Source organism: Notamacropus eugenii, chromosome 2 (genome assembly GCF_028372415.1).
Source record: "Notamacropus eugenii isolate mMacEug1 chromosome 2, mMacEug1.pri_v2, whole genome shotgun sequence".
Classification (NCBI taxonomy): Eukaryota; Metazoa; Chordata; class Mammalia; order Diprotodontia; family Macropodidae; genus Notamacropus; species Notamacropus eugenii.
Genome location: NC_092873.1, coordinates 274,990,450 through 275,007,291, shown reverse-complemented (window position 1 = coordinate 275,007,291; position 16,842 = coordinate 274,990,450). Strand labels below are relative to the sequence as shown.

The 16,842-nt window shown below is 35.6% G+C and overlaps 1 protein-coding gene across 2 annotated transcripts in view; it reads left to right on the top strand.

Moving 5' to 3' along the window:
- The window catches only part of PLPPR5 (phospholipid phosphatase related 5), a 447,842-nt gene extending 437,862 nt beyond the window's left edge, over nucleotides 1-9,980 (top strand). For both annotated transcript variants that reach the window (XM_072644088.1, XM_072644089.1), the window contains one exon: nucleotides 9,316-9,980. In XM_072644088.1, the coding sequence (XP_072500189.1) occupies nucleotides 9,316-9,348 (33 nt within the window). In that variant the 3' untranslated portion in view covers nucleotides 9,349-9,980. The remainder of the gene's footprint in view (nucleotides 1-9,315) is intronic.
- Nucleotides 9,981-16,842: the final 6,862 nt, after the last annotated feature.

Below are 16,842 nucleotides of genomic sequence, written 5' to 3'. Positions count from 1 at the left end.
TCTTCCTTAGATATACCCAGATACTTGATCACTATTCAAAAAGGATGTCAATTCAGGACTCATTTGTCAACTTACAGACCTCAGTCTTAGCCAAGCTGCAGCTTATTCCACCAGTTCTAGAAGCTCTGACTGTAGTGACTGTGAGACATTGAAAAGAATTCCTTTATAGTTATCCCTTCCACTTTGCGACTTTACCCAGCATAGCTTCAATATATTGTGGGTTGGCATAAGAAGTCTAATGGGACTTTGGGAGGAGTTTTGAGGAAGCTGCAGATTATATTTAAAGACCAGCAGATGACACCGAACAAGCTTAGAAACTCAGAAATGCATAAAATATATGCATTGAATAGTATAGCCTATGACAAAACACAACCCAAATTTTACAATTAGGTACTGTAAACACCCCCATAAAAGAAAAAGAAAAAAATGCAGACTTCTCTGGTAGAAAGGGAGGGCCAAAATTTTTTGTTCCAATGTTCCAGATCAAGAAGTCACTGCACCCCTAACCCTGGTCACAGGGAAGGGGTAACTGTAGATCAGAAGCCCCTAGACATTTCCCTCAGGGAGATTCTGCTTAAAAACTGTCCCAAAGCAGTTGAGTCTTAATTAGCTTCTATATCTTCTCAGGGAGTCAGAGAAAGAAAGAAGTGGAAGTGGTCTCATCTCCATTCTTGAGTGGTTCTCCAGAGACTGCAGTTTCTACCAGAAAACTTCTGCCGTTGTCCCTGGTACCTCCTAAAGAGGACAAAAGAGTTGTCTGGTGAAAGAAAATGGTCATTTGAAGGCAACGTTCCTTTGAAATCATAATCCTGAGTTGGAGGCAAGTCACTTGACCTTTCTCTGGCTTTATTAAAATCTTCTCCCAGAATCCAAAAAAGAAAATTGTTTGATCTGCATTTCACAATTAGCTTCTGCCTCCAATCCAGGTTATTACAGTAATTACTTTAAAAAAAACCCAACAATTTGTCCCTTTCTCTCCTGAATCAATCCATATTCCTTAAGGAATTATGATAGTCACAGGAGAAAATGGGAAAACCCCTGGGTTTCCTAAAGATACTCCCTCCCCCCCTTTTCTGATTGTTTCTTCAATCCTTTTTTCCTGAAAGAGAAAAATAAAGAGAGAGAGAAAGAGAGAGAGAGGAGGGCAAACATGAATATTCTTAGCTTCAGTTCATTTTTTGTTGCTCAGTTATTTCAATCATGTCCAACTCTTCATGAAGCCATTTGGGAATTTCTTGGCAAAGATACTGAAGTAATTTGCCATTTCCTTCACCAGCTCATTTTACAGATGAGGAAACTGAGGCAGATATGGCTAAGTGACTTGCCTAGGGTCACACAGCTAGTAAGTGTCTAAGGCTGGATTTGAACTCAAGTCTTCTGGATAGAGTCTGGCACTCTATCCACTAGCTGACCATTATTAAGCTTCTACTGTGCAAAGAACCAAGATGATTGCTGGTGTTTCGAATATAGATACCATACAAATGTAACTCTGGAGGAGCTTACAATTTAAAAATGGGAAAGCATGTACACAAATAATTATAATACAAGGGAAAGGGAGGTAAGCACAATGGAGAGACCTTGAAAAGTATTGTGAGAAATTTGAGGAGAGATCATTTTCACTTGGGCAGTGAAGCTGTATATTAAGGAATTCTCCATAGAAAAGGTGAAATGTGAAAGGAAAAAAGCAGGAAATTCAGAAGTCTGAGAATGAGAGTATGAGGGAGGTGATTCCATTCCAGACATAAGGAAAGTAAAGGTGCAATTAGAATTGTAAAAGGATGAATGAGAGATATTCAGTTATTGGACATAAAGTACAGATTGGGGAGTATTATACAATAAGCATAGAAAGGTAAATAGGAGCTAGCTTATAGGGCCCTTGAACACTAGGGTCAGTCATTTATATTTTATTTAGTAAGCAAAGGGGAGCCATCAAAAGTTTTTGAGTCCTTGTGATTTTTCATTTATATTACGGTTTCATGTTTCTCTTAACTCCTGTGTTTGAACTTCAAAGTTTCTACACAGCTATAATATGTTCATCAGGAATATCTGGAAGTCTTTTATTTCACTAAATGTTCATTTTTCCCCTTGCTGTAGGATTATGTTCAGTTTTCTGGATAAGTTATTCTTGATTATGAGCCTGCCTCCTTTGCCTTTGTGAATATAATATTCAGAGTTTCTTTATAGTGGTGGCTGCTGTATGATCCTGACTTTCATACTTGAACTCTTTCTTCCTGACTGCTTGCAGTACTTTTTCTTTGACCTGGAGACTCTAGGTTTTGTCTATAATGTTCTTGGGAATTTTCAGTATCGGATTTCTTTGAGGAGGTGATTGGTGATTGGTGGAGGTGATTTCTACTTCCATTTTGTCCTTTGGTTCTAAGATATGTGAAAAGTTTTCTTTTAAGATTATTGAAATACAGTTTCTAGGATTGTTTTTTGATTGTGCTTTCAGGATGTAGTGATTCTTAATTCTTTTTTCTCATCTGTTTTTCAGGTCAGTTGTTTTGCTATGAGATACTTTACATTTTTTTCTATTTTTTCAGTCTTTTGAATTTCTTTTAATATTTCTTGTTTCATGGAGAGATTGGTTTCTCTTCAATTCATTCTAAATTTTCAGGGAATTGTTGTTTGGGTAAGGTTGTATACCCTTTGTGCCAAACCAATCATTCCCTTCCAATTCTTGCTTCCATAGCTCTTTTTTCTTTTGTTTTTTTTCTCCTCTAGTGCTCTCTTTTCAGTGATTAAAAAAAAAACTCTAATTTCATCTGTTGGATACTTGTTCTTTCTCTTCCTCCCCACAACATGGTACATAAATTGCTATCACATTCATAGTTTTCCTTTCTAATTATGTCCATGACAAGTGCTCTGTGTGACAAAATATCTCATAAAATGATATTTATTTTAACTGAGCAGAGATATTTTTGTATTGTCTTGGAGAACATGATGAGACTAAGTCTCTCAAATCATCTGCTCCTTCAAAAATAGTCCATGTACCATCTTTTGGTTTAGCTGCAACTTTATTTTGCCTCATTGTTTTAATTATCGCAAGAATATCTCAACAACATCAACATTGTATATCAATGTTCATTTCTTCTAATAGTATGTCTTTTCACATATATGTCATATGACATATATTCTTACTTTTAGAAATAATGTAATATAAATGTCCCCAAATTCCTTACTTAAGAAAGTCAACACATTATTTTGTGGTTGATAACCATTTGGAATGATTCTATGTGGTGATAAGATCTGGTCCCTGGTTTTGCTATGGGGTATGGAATGTTTATTGAATCAGTAAAATAGAACATGAGTATGTTTGAGATGGAGATTGTGTGTGTGTGTGTGTGTGTGAAAGATATTAATTAGTCATGCAATTAGGTAGTGCAGCAGAAAGTGACCCTAGGCAAACCACTTAACCTTGTTTGATTCAGTTCCTTATCTGTAAAATGAGCTAGAGAAGGAAATGGTGAATCAGTCCAGCATTTTTGTCAAGAAAACCTCAAAATGGGGATATGGAGTTGGACATGACTGAACAACTACATAAAAGCTGAAGAGTGTTAGTCAGTAAAAGTGTGTGAGGAAGATTAACAGGGAAGAAAATGGGGAGATCAATGGAGAAACTTGGGTTTGGTGAAACTCTAAGCTTATCTGCCTAGTGTCTGGATCTTCAAGGGCAAGAGAAGTGAGAGAATCTTGTCTGGCTCCAGAGATAGATATGCTCTACCTACTTTATCTTCCAGGAAGATTAAACAGGAGCCTGGAGCCTGATTGCTTCCCTATGAAGGATTTTCGATTAGGGAGTAATAACAAGAAAACATTATTAAGGTTTTTTTTTTTTAAACCACTTATCACATTCAGAATCTTTTATAGAGCCCCTACATCTCCACAGGGAAATGGTCATCTATGATGGCGAGTGACAAATGCACCCAACGTTTAGAGTTGAGAGTCTCATAACAGCTTCAGTTGTTATGATATTGTCAAGATTCCACCATAGATAAATGCCGGATATTTTTGAGGAGTGGTCTTTTAATGTGTCAATCAAGAATGCTACAAATAGTACCAATATGATGAATAATTAAATTTTAAGTATGTTCATGCCACCTACTTTTATCAACTTAAAAATAATTGAGTTGATTTCTGACAATAATGATGGAGGGAGATGAAAGAGTACCCAAGCTAAACATTTTGTCTCACATTATTGTAACATAGAAATTTGATTGCAATGGCAACATATGTAAAAAAGATGAACTAACATGCAAGTACAATTTAACATATTGTAGCTGTCCCGGACCCAAGGCATTGATAATTTTCAAGAAGAAACTTCACGGGGAAATTCTTTTAAAGACTGTCTGGCTAGATTCTTCAGCTGGATCACTGGAATAAACCAATTTGAACATCTTCAATTAAGGCAATAAACGTATGTGCGCTAGCGCGCACTAAAGTGTGTGGGTTGGGTTTTAAAGCTAAGGCAAAGAAAGGAAATCACATCCTTCTGTGCAGGTTTAGATCATGGTAAAAGAGTGTCCAAACAATGGAGTGGCAGAAACATTTTCTCCTTTCACTTTTAGCCACACAATTCTATTTCATTTTGTCCTGATGTCTAACTGCTCAAAGGGTAGAAGTAAGCATTTCTTCAACATGGTAGTTTTCAGTTTTGATTGCCTTTAATTATACCTTTTTTAAAAACTATTTTTTACCATGTGTATTAACTCTAATCACTTCCCCAGTGAGTCTTCTTTTCATTTTTCTGTTTTTAAAAAGTAAATGAGTGAGAGACAGATCTTGTCAGGTAGAAAAGTGTAGCCAAATTTTCACGGCATAATTAATGCCAATTTTATGGTTTTTAAATATGATTTTAAAAACTAGAGAGACAATGTAAGTTCAGGGAAAGGCAACACAGAATATAAATAAGAAAAAGGAATTTTTCATGCACAATCTAACATTTTTAGAAGACTGACACAGGAAATTTGCAATGAGCAATTGTACATGCTAAAGCTATTTTTGACAAAGAAAGTGGTCATTTCCACCTCCAGGATCCCTGCACTCAAGGATTAGGCCTTAGCATTTTTCTTTCCTATTTGCTGTGAATTTGGATGTATTAATCCCAAATAATGATTCATTTAAAATATTCTATGGTTCTTTTTATTCAGTTCATGCTCTTTCCTCTCCAGCATGTATAATTGCCTAAATGGACTGGTAATCAGCCCTCTTATTTAACTGTTAAAAATGGTGTCCCCATTTACCTTTTGTGTGTCTGATTTAAACATGTCTGCATGAGTTTTTGGTGTGTCTTATATTTGTTTGCCTTTTTACAAGGTTTACAATTGCATGCATTGAGTTCCGTATTATGCTGCTGAAAGGGGGAGTCCACTGTAAAGCAGTTGACACAAATTTTCCTAGTTTATACCCGAGGGAAGATGCTTTTTAGGAAAGGTGATCCGAAAAGACCAAATGAAATTTTGGTATTGATTTCTCTGAGAAAACTGCTGATAGAAGAAGGTTAAAAAAAAACTACATGAGCATGAGGAATGGCATAACTCTCTGCACAATTGTCATGAAGTAAAAATATTTCAAATTTATCATTTCACTCATTTGTAAAAACAAAACAAAATACTATTATATGAGGCTCAAAATCACAGCATTTGATAGATGAGAAGGACTTTGAGCAGTTTGTAGTTATTCCTCCTGTACTCTGTTTAGTGAAAAATATATCTAACCTTTCCCTAAATGACTGAGAATTAATTTTGCTTTTTCATGAGCAAATCACGAGATCTCAGCTTTGATGCTTACTAGCTATGTGACCATGGACAAGTCATTTAACATATCTGAGGCTTACTTTCCTCATCTGTAAAATCAAGGATATTCTGTCAATGAAACTTTTTTTTTTTTTACATTTTAGAATATGTTAGTAAAAGATATTATCCCACACATTAAGTCAAAAGACTAGGAAAAAAGACATAGACAAGTATGTCTCTCTAGACCTAGTAAATTTTTTAATAAGATCCATTTTTCCAAAGGGTACTTATGGTGTTAAGAAAAACTGTATAGACATACTGGTTGACAGCTCACTGATAAGTCATTGGCCTCAGGAGTAGTTTTTTGGGTTTCAGGGAAAGAGTGAGACTTTCTAACCTGGTAGTCTGTCATTGTTTTCACAAGTCTGAGTGCAAATTGTTTTTATTTTGGTCAACCTTGCCAAAGAACAGGGTAAAGGAAGGGAAAAATAGGGATTAGATATGATTTCTCATTTATACTGGAAAGTAAACCTTATTCTAAAATGGAGTTAATCAAGGAAAGAAGGGGAAAATACAGTGACTCTCTGCCACCACAAGAATTTGGACCAGATGATTTTCAACAGCCCTTCCAGCTCTCTAAAAAGCTTTGATTCTATGCTTGTTAATTGATTGATTGACTGATTATAATAGAAATCTGAGATTTTTCACTCAGAATTCACTGAAAAGGGAAGAATTCTCCCTACATTTTCTATAGAAAACATTATATGCTTGAATAGCATTATTCAAATTCCCCTTATCCTTATCTCCTCCATAAGAAATCATCCCAATTCTATTCTTTCTGGCTTCATAAGCTTTATTTTTCTATTTTCTAACCTTTTTAAATCATCAGCCTTCTTTTTAAAAGATAGATTCCAAAAAGAATACTTCCACTAGCAATCATGAGGGAAAAATCATTTAAGTGACCGCAATATATGCATAAAATTGTTTAACTGAGATTTTGATTCTGGTCCTAAGCTTATTTTCTCCGAAGGGAATCTAGGATCTATGATGTTCAGGGTATCTGGAAAGACAAATGAAAAACCAAGTGATTTCACTTATATCCAGAACACATGAATTTCATTTCATTTTTATAGTGTAATAACATACTCAGTGTTTTAGGTGTCATGACTACTGTTTTCATCTCTCTCTACCCTAGAGACGTAATGATGATATATTAGTAGATGTAGACAGAGACAGATCAGTAGGATGATTGGGGTTGTTTTTTGTTTTTTTAAACTGCATTGTTACTTTGCAGACTTTGCAAACCTCAAGATCCTTGTGGGCCATATTTACACAGAACTCATTATCCCCTTTCCGGTTGGATGCAATTTGTTTTCCTTCTCCTGTTGTACTGCCCACACTTGTCATTTTGGAATTTGATTTGGTTTTTTTCTGATCACTTTCCTGATTTATTAAGGTCATTTGGAATTCTAATTTTGTTTTCCAGGGTGCTAGTTGTACATGCCAGCATGGGATCAGCAGCAGCAAACTTAATAAGCATACTCACTATTTCATTATCTAGGTCACTGATGAAAATGCTGATCCTAGGATGGTGGTGCTATGAAGAAGTACTTGACTCTCTACTTTTTCTTTCAATCTACCCTCCTGTCCAAGATCTCTTCTCTGGCATCATTTATACCTACCCATACTACTCCCAAATACTTATGATTCATTATCAGACATAGCTCCAAGTTGTATAAACTTCTGTTCAATTTTGATATCAAATATGGTCTGTAGGTGATGATTCAAGTTTGCTGATTTGGAGATAATTTGTGCCAGATGGAGTCAATATGCAATCTTTCATTTTCAATTAATTGATCAGGTCTTTACACCCTCGTGGGTAATTCTGCTACTCTGATTGAACAGCTCTTTATGAAATTACATTTGTTTTTCTTTAGAGAATTCAGAGTACCTTGGTGAAATCTAGTTTCTATTCTCAGCTTCTTTTTCATGAATTGTGAACAATTTGAAAAAGCACCTTCATGAAAAATCAATCATCACATTTATGTCAGGAGTTTATGATAGAACCAGGAAAGCTAACTATGTATTCTTCTCAATCGTATACCATTCTCTTTACTGACGAGCAGAAAAGTAAGTTGCTTCTCTTCAGGTTTAATTGAATTTCAGAGACTGGCTAATAAAGAACAGATGTTTTGACAGTCAATTACATATTCCAGGTCAGGTCTATATTGATAAAGGGAGTTTTTACACAGGGCGTTCTCTGAACCAAAGAAATCACTGATCTAGAGTTCCTAGTTCCCCCTTTACCTAGTTTATTTTCATTTAGTTCAAAAGGAATACAATGGAATTTTCCATTGTATCTTTAATATGTTTAAATGCTTTTGTTTTTCTATTTTTCCCTTCAAGTGATCCAAGTGTATATGAAAAACATCATTCTTATCATTCTAATTTAATTAAATATTTATTGTTTACAAAGATATGATATGAAAACTATTTGAAGAGACAACATTTATTTTATTCTCTCCAGAATTCCCCTATTCAGAGTTACCAAAACAAACAAACAAAAAACCCTTTCCCAATAGTGCCTGTAAATTGCTGATATTAAGTTTAAATATGAATGATATCTCTCCCATCTTTGTATATTGTGAAGAAAGACAAGTTCAGTGGTTTTTCCCTCACCATTTTAGTAGCTAAAAAGCATTTGCCTATTGGTAGAATAAGCATTTAATTCAAAGAGTAAAATAAATCATTGGAGGTAACAATATATCATAAATTAGCCTTTACAACAGAGGGTGACAACTAGTACTTTACAGATGAGGAAAAAAACAATCCAAAGCCTGTCTATATAATGTTAGGGAGGAGGAAAGAGCTAATATTTGGATTCTATGAATATCATTGCAAAAAAATATTCTATCAAAATTTTATTGTAATATTCTAAGAAGCATGACATGGTTTGTGACATATCTGAATCTATGGGAAAGTAATTTTAATAATTAGAAAAAATATAAAGAATAATTAGAAAAAATATAAAGAATTTCACAATTAAAGCTTTGCAAATAAAAAAGTCTGACATGCATCAAAACAAAGTGTGAAGTAACTTTTTTGTCATTTAGCACACATCATTTCAGTCAAAGCATTTCCTCACCTTACTCCCTGCCATATGTCTCACAGGGAGCAATTAATCTTAAAATCCAACACATAGCAACATTAAAATTCTATTCATGCTAAAAGCCAGTATCAGAGGCTGCCTGGCAGTGCCATTTTCATTCCTCCAGATTTCAATGTTAATTATGAATGGGATAGGTATGGAATGCTAGTCTATTTAACTAGTAAAAATAAATGGAGTTAATAAGATATATCACTGACACTAAAATTCCATAGGACCCAATTCCATGTGTTGATGTCTCAACCACTTATGATATATGAGTTACAAAAGGGGACAAACAAAGTATAAATATGGCCCCTCTTATATTATAATAACTACCTGCTCATGTCTGAGCATTAAAAAAAAAGTTCTAAAATCGCATCCAAGGCCAATGTTTCCAGGATTCTGATTCTGAATTTTCTCTTGCATTTACAGAACCACATCACGGCCTTCGCAGAAGTCACATGATGTTGAACTGGATGCTTTTTCACTGCATTGGACATCATCCCTTTTCACGGTCCATTCATGAGTCCCAAAGTTTTTTGATAGCAGGATCAGTTTATAAAAATGTCTGGTCACTGATCATTCATACAGTATTGAAGTCCATGTCAACCTTGTTTTGAAAAGATGCTCCTTAAGTATTGAGATTTCATGTTACAATTCTACAAAACTATCTCAAGTATGAAAAGCAAACTATATGCTCACCAGATTTGTATGAGAAAACCCACTGTATGGGTCCAGCTAAGCTTTTCCATGATTCGTGTATCTATTCAGCAGTATGCCATATTTAGTTTAAAACAGACTTTCAGAGTCAAAAAGTTTAGAGAGTTTTGTGTCTTTTTTTCCTTGCATTCAGCAGAGTCATTTTCATTGAAACATATTTCTGTGTGTAAAGTTTCTTTTTAAAAATATGTTATGTATTCAAATAACATTTGCACATTGTATTATAGTACACTTAAAATGCCATTCCTCCTGAACATTCTCAGACTGGTGCTCCTGCTTTTGAAGGGAAAATGCCCATTTTTACTGTAATGAGTAATGTATCATAATTAAAAAATATATTTATTTGGATTTTTCCTGATAAACGTGGTTGAAATGTTGAACTGTAGGGATTTTTTTTTGAATGCTGATTGTATGTAGGATAGCTGAAATAAGAATATAGAACAGTGATGACTTTTATTGGCCAATACTGTGTTGGTATCAGTATCTCAATAGGTTAAAGGCTCCATCCTGGACATGGGACACTCAAAATTTCTGTGTAATTTAAATGGGAAAGAGGTACACAATTAATGATACATCATCTAAGTTATATGAAAGCCACAAAAGTGGTTAGCATATCATCTTGGCATATACCTTATATTTTGAGCAAGAGGGTGATAAGACTGAGAAAGGTGTTGGTTATCAGACTAGACAAGATTCCATCCTGTTCAATTAACAAGCATTTATTAAGCACTTCCTATATTCAGGGCACACTGTTTAGTGCTGGAGAAGCAAAGAAAAGTCATATAATCCCTACCCTTAAAGAACTTACATGCTACTGTGGGATGTGTTGTATATGTAGAGAAGTAAAAATAAAATAATTTGAGGGGAAAGAAAGTACTGGCAAGTGGGGTATCAGGAAAGGTTTCATGGAGTTTGTAGCACCTGAGCTACATCTGGAAGGAAGGGTTGTTGAATGAAAATGAAATATCCTATAAGAAAATTCAATTTTCATTTGTTTCTCTAGCAAAGACTTTGAAATCTGGCATTGTAGATGCTCTTAAGATATCTTTGGCCTAAATGACTAGCAAGAATTTACTATAATCCAGATCTTTGATCTAGACAATTCAATAAGGATAGACTCCCTGAAATTTCTCCAAATAGATACAAAGACTTGTCTTCAATGAGAGATGAAGTCTATGACTTTCCCTTGTCATTGTTGGAAATGAAGTTTCATTGTGTCTGACCAACGAAATATCTCTAGCTCCATCTTAGAATTCAACAAAATCATTATATTTTGATATCATGACTATATTCTTGTGTTAGAACTTGAAATATTTGATCCAAGAGCAACAGTAATCCATTTTCCAAAACTATTATAATCTCTTCCAGTTCTAGGGTTGCAAAGTGCAAAATAGGTGAACTTGGGCAAGTACCATTCTCTCTGCGTCTTGTTTTCCTATCCATAAAAGGGGGTGTTGTACTAGATGACTTCTAGAGTTCTTTCCATCTCTAAATCCATGATAGGATTAACTCATTTAATCCTCACAATAGCCTATGAATTAAATAGGATAAATATTAATCTCTCCATTTACAGATAAGAAAACTGAGGCTCATAGAATTTTAGTGACTTCTAATAAGGGTATACAATTAATAAATAGTGCAGTTGGGATTACAGTCTAAGTCTTTTCCTAGCACTCTTGGGGGAGGAAGAGAAACAGAGGAGAATTAGAATAATTTCTTTGCCACAATAAGTATAGGTAAAATTAAGGTCATTTCTATTATGGCATCCACTTTCCAAGGACAAAACCTTTTGTATATCTATTTCCAGTTGACAGTAACTGCCTCAGCAGTGTGTGAGAAGGGTTAACATTATCCATTGAACAAAGATTGAGTGGGGTAGTCATTAAAGCATTAGACTTCAAGTCAGGAAAGCCTGCATTTGAATCCCATGTCTGATACTTTAACTAGTAGTCCGACACTAGGCAAGTCACTTAATCTCCACATGCAACTCTCCAGGACTCAGGGGGAAAGAGTGTTGTATCTGAGTAAGTGAACTCAACTCAGATTCCAGTTCTGCCATTTTATACCCATGTGATCATGGGCAAGTAACTCTTTCTGAGACCTCAGTTTCCTCATCTGTAAAATGCCATAATTGGCATTGAGATGACCCCCAAGATTCCTTCTAACTTGGAATCTACAATTCTATGATCTACTGAGTCATAGACTACATTCTGCATTGGTGCATTCTTATGAAAAATCACTGATCTTTCATGTTATCATGCAAAGACACATTGAATCATGTCTTAAATTTTGAAATTTCAAGCATGATCAGAAGCACAATTCGGTTAAAAAAAAAAATGACCTAGCTAATAACCTGAGTAAAGTCAAGTCAGCTACAATATTCAAAGATCCTTGCGTTAACTTTTTACAGTGTAGGACTGATTGATTCCACACATGGGAAAGCATATATAATACATATGTGCTTATATATACACATATATGTGTGTATATATGTGCATATATGCTACATATATGCGCTATATGTATAACTAAATGTCAGGAGAGAGCCCTTAACCTTGATATTGTTACTCAGAATAATGGGGGGGAAGAATTAAAATATGAATATGTAAAAATGTATATATACTATAGAGAGAATAAGCAAATACACATCTTTCTGATGAAGACATGTCTCCTTTTTATTCTAGGTACTTAGGGGCCCAGGTCATTATCAATTGGTCTACCTGAAATTTTCAATGATACCTGTTTGCATGGCAGGAAAGCTGCACATGTTTATTCTGATTTCTAAGATGACTTAAAAGGCTCTTTTATGTTAAAAGAGAGGTGAACCTTCTTCAACAGACTGTGTCTATTCAACTTCTAACTGGGCCTCTCTCTTCTCAGGATGTACCCCAGCCAAATATTTAGGGTTATTTACCATACAATTTTCTTTGTGAACCAGCAGTGGGACAGAGGGCAGGGTGGGTGGGGGTGGGTGGGATGGGTCTGGGAGGGTGGGATAAAGAATAAGGAGGATGCTCTGCTGTGTACTGTATTTTTCAAATAAAATTTTTAAAATGAATAAAAAATAAAGTTCAATTTTTTTTCATGTATCTGTATAGTCTTTTATTTGAGGGAAGGAGTGGGATGGACTGGAGTGTCCTGAATATATGTTAATATTCCCATTAATGGAATTTTTCACTGAATGATTCAGTAACTGTGGGTTAGTAGGTAAGGGAAGCAAGAATTCCTTCCAGGGGTCAAATATGGAATGGAAATAGGATGCTTGGAATAAATAACCTACCTCATCCTGCATTTGAGTAGGTCACTTAGAGATGTACATTCTTGATTTAAGCCTGTAAAGCACCATTTGTTAACATTACCATTTGAAATACAAAGTCAAAGGTAACCTGATTTTATACTTAATTGCCTAATTTACACAATTCTCTGTACAGTCTCGTACATTACCAAGTATATGTGCTTTAAGTAAGTCCTGAGTTGTGTTGTTGATGACATTGTTTTAGAAAGAGAAAAAACAGAAACGTTATTTGAATTCTTTTTCCTTCCCCCTACCCTTAGCTCCAAAGTTGTTCCTCAGTTGGGTTAGTCCTGGGGAAAAGGTCATAACTTTAATGTCGCATACAAAGCTCTCCCTATACTGCGACCGTCGACTGAACTCCAAATTCTGACCAGCCATCTCACAAATGCCTAGACTTTGGGAAAATAAAGGGACCAGGGGACACAGTAGGGATGGTTCAACACACACTCACTATCCTGCTTTGATTCCTGAATAGCAAACGCTTCTGTAGCACTTTCAGGTCTCCTAACATTTTACAAATAGGTTCTTATTTGTTCCTAAGAACAGCCCTGAGAGGTAGGTACAATTATTACAATCCCTATTTTTCAGATGAGAAAGCTGAACCTAAGAGATTGTGTTTTGCCTGGGATCATTGCTAGTAAGAAACTGAGGTAGAATTTAAACCCAGGTCTTTCTGACTACAGGACCATTACTCTACCTACTAAGCCTTGCTACCTTCAAGAATCTGGAATGACGTTACTGTGATTAATCTCTTCACTAATGCAGATCACAATTCCTTAGAAGCATCAGCATTTACAGTTAGAAAAGAATTTAAAAGTTATTTAATCTCTTCATCATTTAGCATGGGTACTGAGACTCTCAGAGCTTAGCTAGGTTGGTCTTCTGTCAACAAAGTTGAAGTAGGTTTGTGCTTGAAGCATTTCTTGGTTGGTAAGAAGAGCCATGCTTGTACCCCACAGCTATATCTTGAGCCCCCATGCTCATGCCGCTCCCCAGTGAAGGAGCAGTGGAGGAATCCATCCCTGCTTGGAAATAATGCACTACTCATGTCCTATAGAAGGTGGATTAGAAGTATAATCTTTCTATGGAAAAGAACATAACCCCAAAGAATTAATATTTTAATTGTTACCCTGGCCTGGGTCCAGTGTGCTCTCTAGGAATTTCAGAACTTTAAGTACTAAAGAGAACAACCAAAACTTGGGCTGAAAAAATTCACTAAGCAAAGTTTTCCAGTACCTAGCCTTTAGCAAACTACAATGCCAGATTAAGTTCAAATTTGGCCTCACACACTAGACTCTCAGCAAGTTGACTCTCCCTGTGGCTTCTCAGAAAATCCAAGGAGTCTTGATTTCCTGTTATAGAAAAGGAGAAAAAAGTTAAATTGGACGACCCCTAAATGTCCCTTTTAGCATCAGATTTATACTTCTGATTCTATACGTCATGGAGAAGCTGTGATCTGTGTCCATGATGAGGGTAAGTACATTAATGTCCTCAAAGATTCTTGATAGACTAAAACAATAATAACACCTGCACCACTAAGTTGTTGTGAAGATGAAATTCATCAAAATAAGGTAACATTTATAGAGTGCTGTAAGATTTGTTAAATAGTATATATACGTATATGTATATATACACACGTATATAAGATGCATACACACATATACAACACATGTATATATATATGTGCATGTATGTATACATGCACATATACGCACACATGTGGTATGTGTATGTGTGTGTGCATATATACATATGTATATATGTATGCATAAATATAAAATCTCATTTTCTCTATTTTTCACAATAACCCAGATAGGTAGATACTATTATTATCTTTATTTAACAGATGAAAAAACTGAGAAAAGCAGAGTGAGTAGGGTCACATAGCTAGTAAATGTGCCTAAAAAGGGAAAACTCAAACTCAGTATTCCTGACCCCAAGTCTAGTGCTCTTTTGACTATACTACCTCACTATTTAATGAGATCTTATAAAGTACTTTGCAAACCTTAAAGTGTCATATTAATGTGAGCCACTCTTATTATTATGACTCAGTTTCTATAAGAACTAGAGAGAAGTCCTAACAGTTCAACCTAGAAGTTACAGCAGTTAGGCTGGGCTGAAGTTAGCATCACACACCTCCCCACCTTGCTCCCATACTTTCAGCTTCTACAAATTCGAAAGGGAACTTTCACAAAGTATTTTATCACGGACTTTTAAGTTTCAAAAAGTAAAAATAATAAGAGATAGAGCATAAGGAATTGGATCTGAGATTTCACTGATATAGCAAACTTCCATGTAAGGAAAATGCCTAACCTAATGCTACAACTTTTTGTGTTAACTGATTTTCGTATCTATAAATATCCACTTCATTTAAATACTCTAAACTTATAGGAGGTGCCCAAGTGTTGGCTGTGTTATAGTGGACTAGTCATTTACCTTTTCACTTTCCCCAGGAAACTCTGAGACTCTAAATCCCATATGAATCACACATCTGCATCTGATGGAAGGTTTGGGGACGTTTTCACTCTACTGCCTTTCCTGTACTGAAGATATTACAGACCTCAATCCCAGCACACCTCCAGTTAGTGCCTCAGCCATTCATAGTATGTGAGTATGGAACACATCTTGACTAAATCAATTTCCAAGCTAACAAGCATAATTCTTTAAACATGTGGACTTTTAAGTTGTAGTTTATCTATTTGTGATAGAAAGATAGAAGACCTATGATTTTATTGGTAAAAGGAAATCAGAGATGAGGTAACTCACTCTACAAATGCAGGTCTGCACTTTTGTCCAGAAAATTGTCTAGAACATTGAGGTGGTATGACTTGTTTAGTGTCATCCAGACGTTAGAAACCAAGTCTTCCTAGCTCCGACTGGTATTCTACATTTTTTTATGGAAATCTTTCTAAAACGCATTACATTCTTTCTTGCCTTAGTAAAGAGAGGATACTAAACATAAATGAAGCTTATCTTTTTCAAGGTCATCATAGTGAACATCATTTATCATATATGTGATACGACGAAAAAAAGTGTGACATAGAAGATTGGAAGCTGACATCAACATCAATCCTACTGACCTAGGTTCAAATCCTATCTCTAGCACAAGCTGGCTATCTCACCTTGAACAAGGTATTTATCCTCTCAATGTCTCAGGCAACTTTAAGACAACAAGTTGAAAATAGTTACTTACCCCAGTTGGCAGAGTTTCTTCATCTAGAGTTTCCTTGTCAGATGAAATTAGAGATCCAGAACAAAATAGAGAAGAATATGTGATACCCTCAGAGGTTACTGAATTGTGTAGCACTTAGTTGTACATCTCTGCCCCTGCCTTCCCCTATCAAACCTTACTCATTGTCCATTCTGTGTCCCCTAATTTCTCAACCTTTCATTTCTCTCCCTGCACTAGTCACTCTCTCCTCTTCCCCTGCTTTGATCCCTTGATAAACCAATTTAACCCTACATTGTCCTTTTCTCTTAAATCCCTAACCTTAGCCCCCTTTATCATATTAGCAATTGCACCCTGCGAAGCCTTTGTGTTGGACCACTCCTACCATCCACTGCCTCTACTCCCATACAAGTGCTACAGAATGAAGGTGGAGGAAGTCATGCAACTGTTCTGATTGGGTTGTCCTATCAATTTGTTATACAACCTCCTCTGGACCATAACTGCTATTGGGCAATCCTACTACACTCCCTTATCAACTTGGAGCCAGAGAAGCTCTTACAAACCTTTTCATTCCTCCTCAAACTTCCAATTGCTACCACTAACCCCACTCTCTCATCTGAGAATTTAATTTCACATTTTACAGAAAAAAATGAAGACATTCACCATGAGCTTCCTGTTCTCCTTTCTTCCTCATCTCATATCTCTCAAATGTTTTTCAGTCACTATTTCACCCTTCACCCCAATCTCACATGATGAGATGGCCTGACTCCTTACC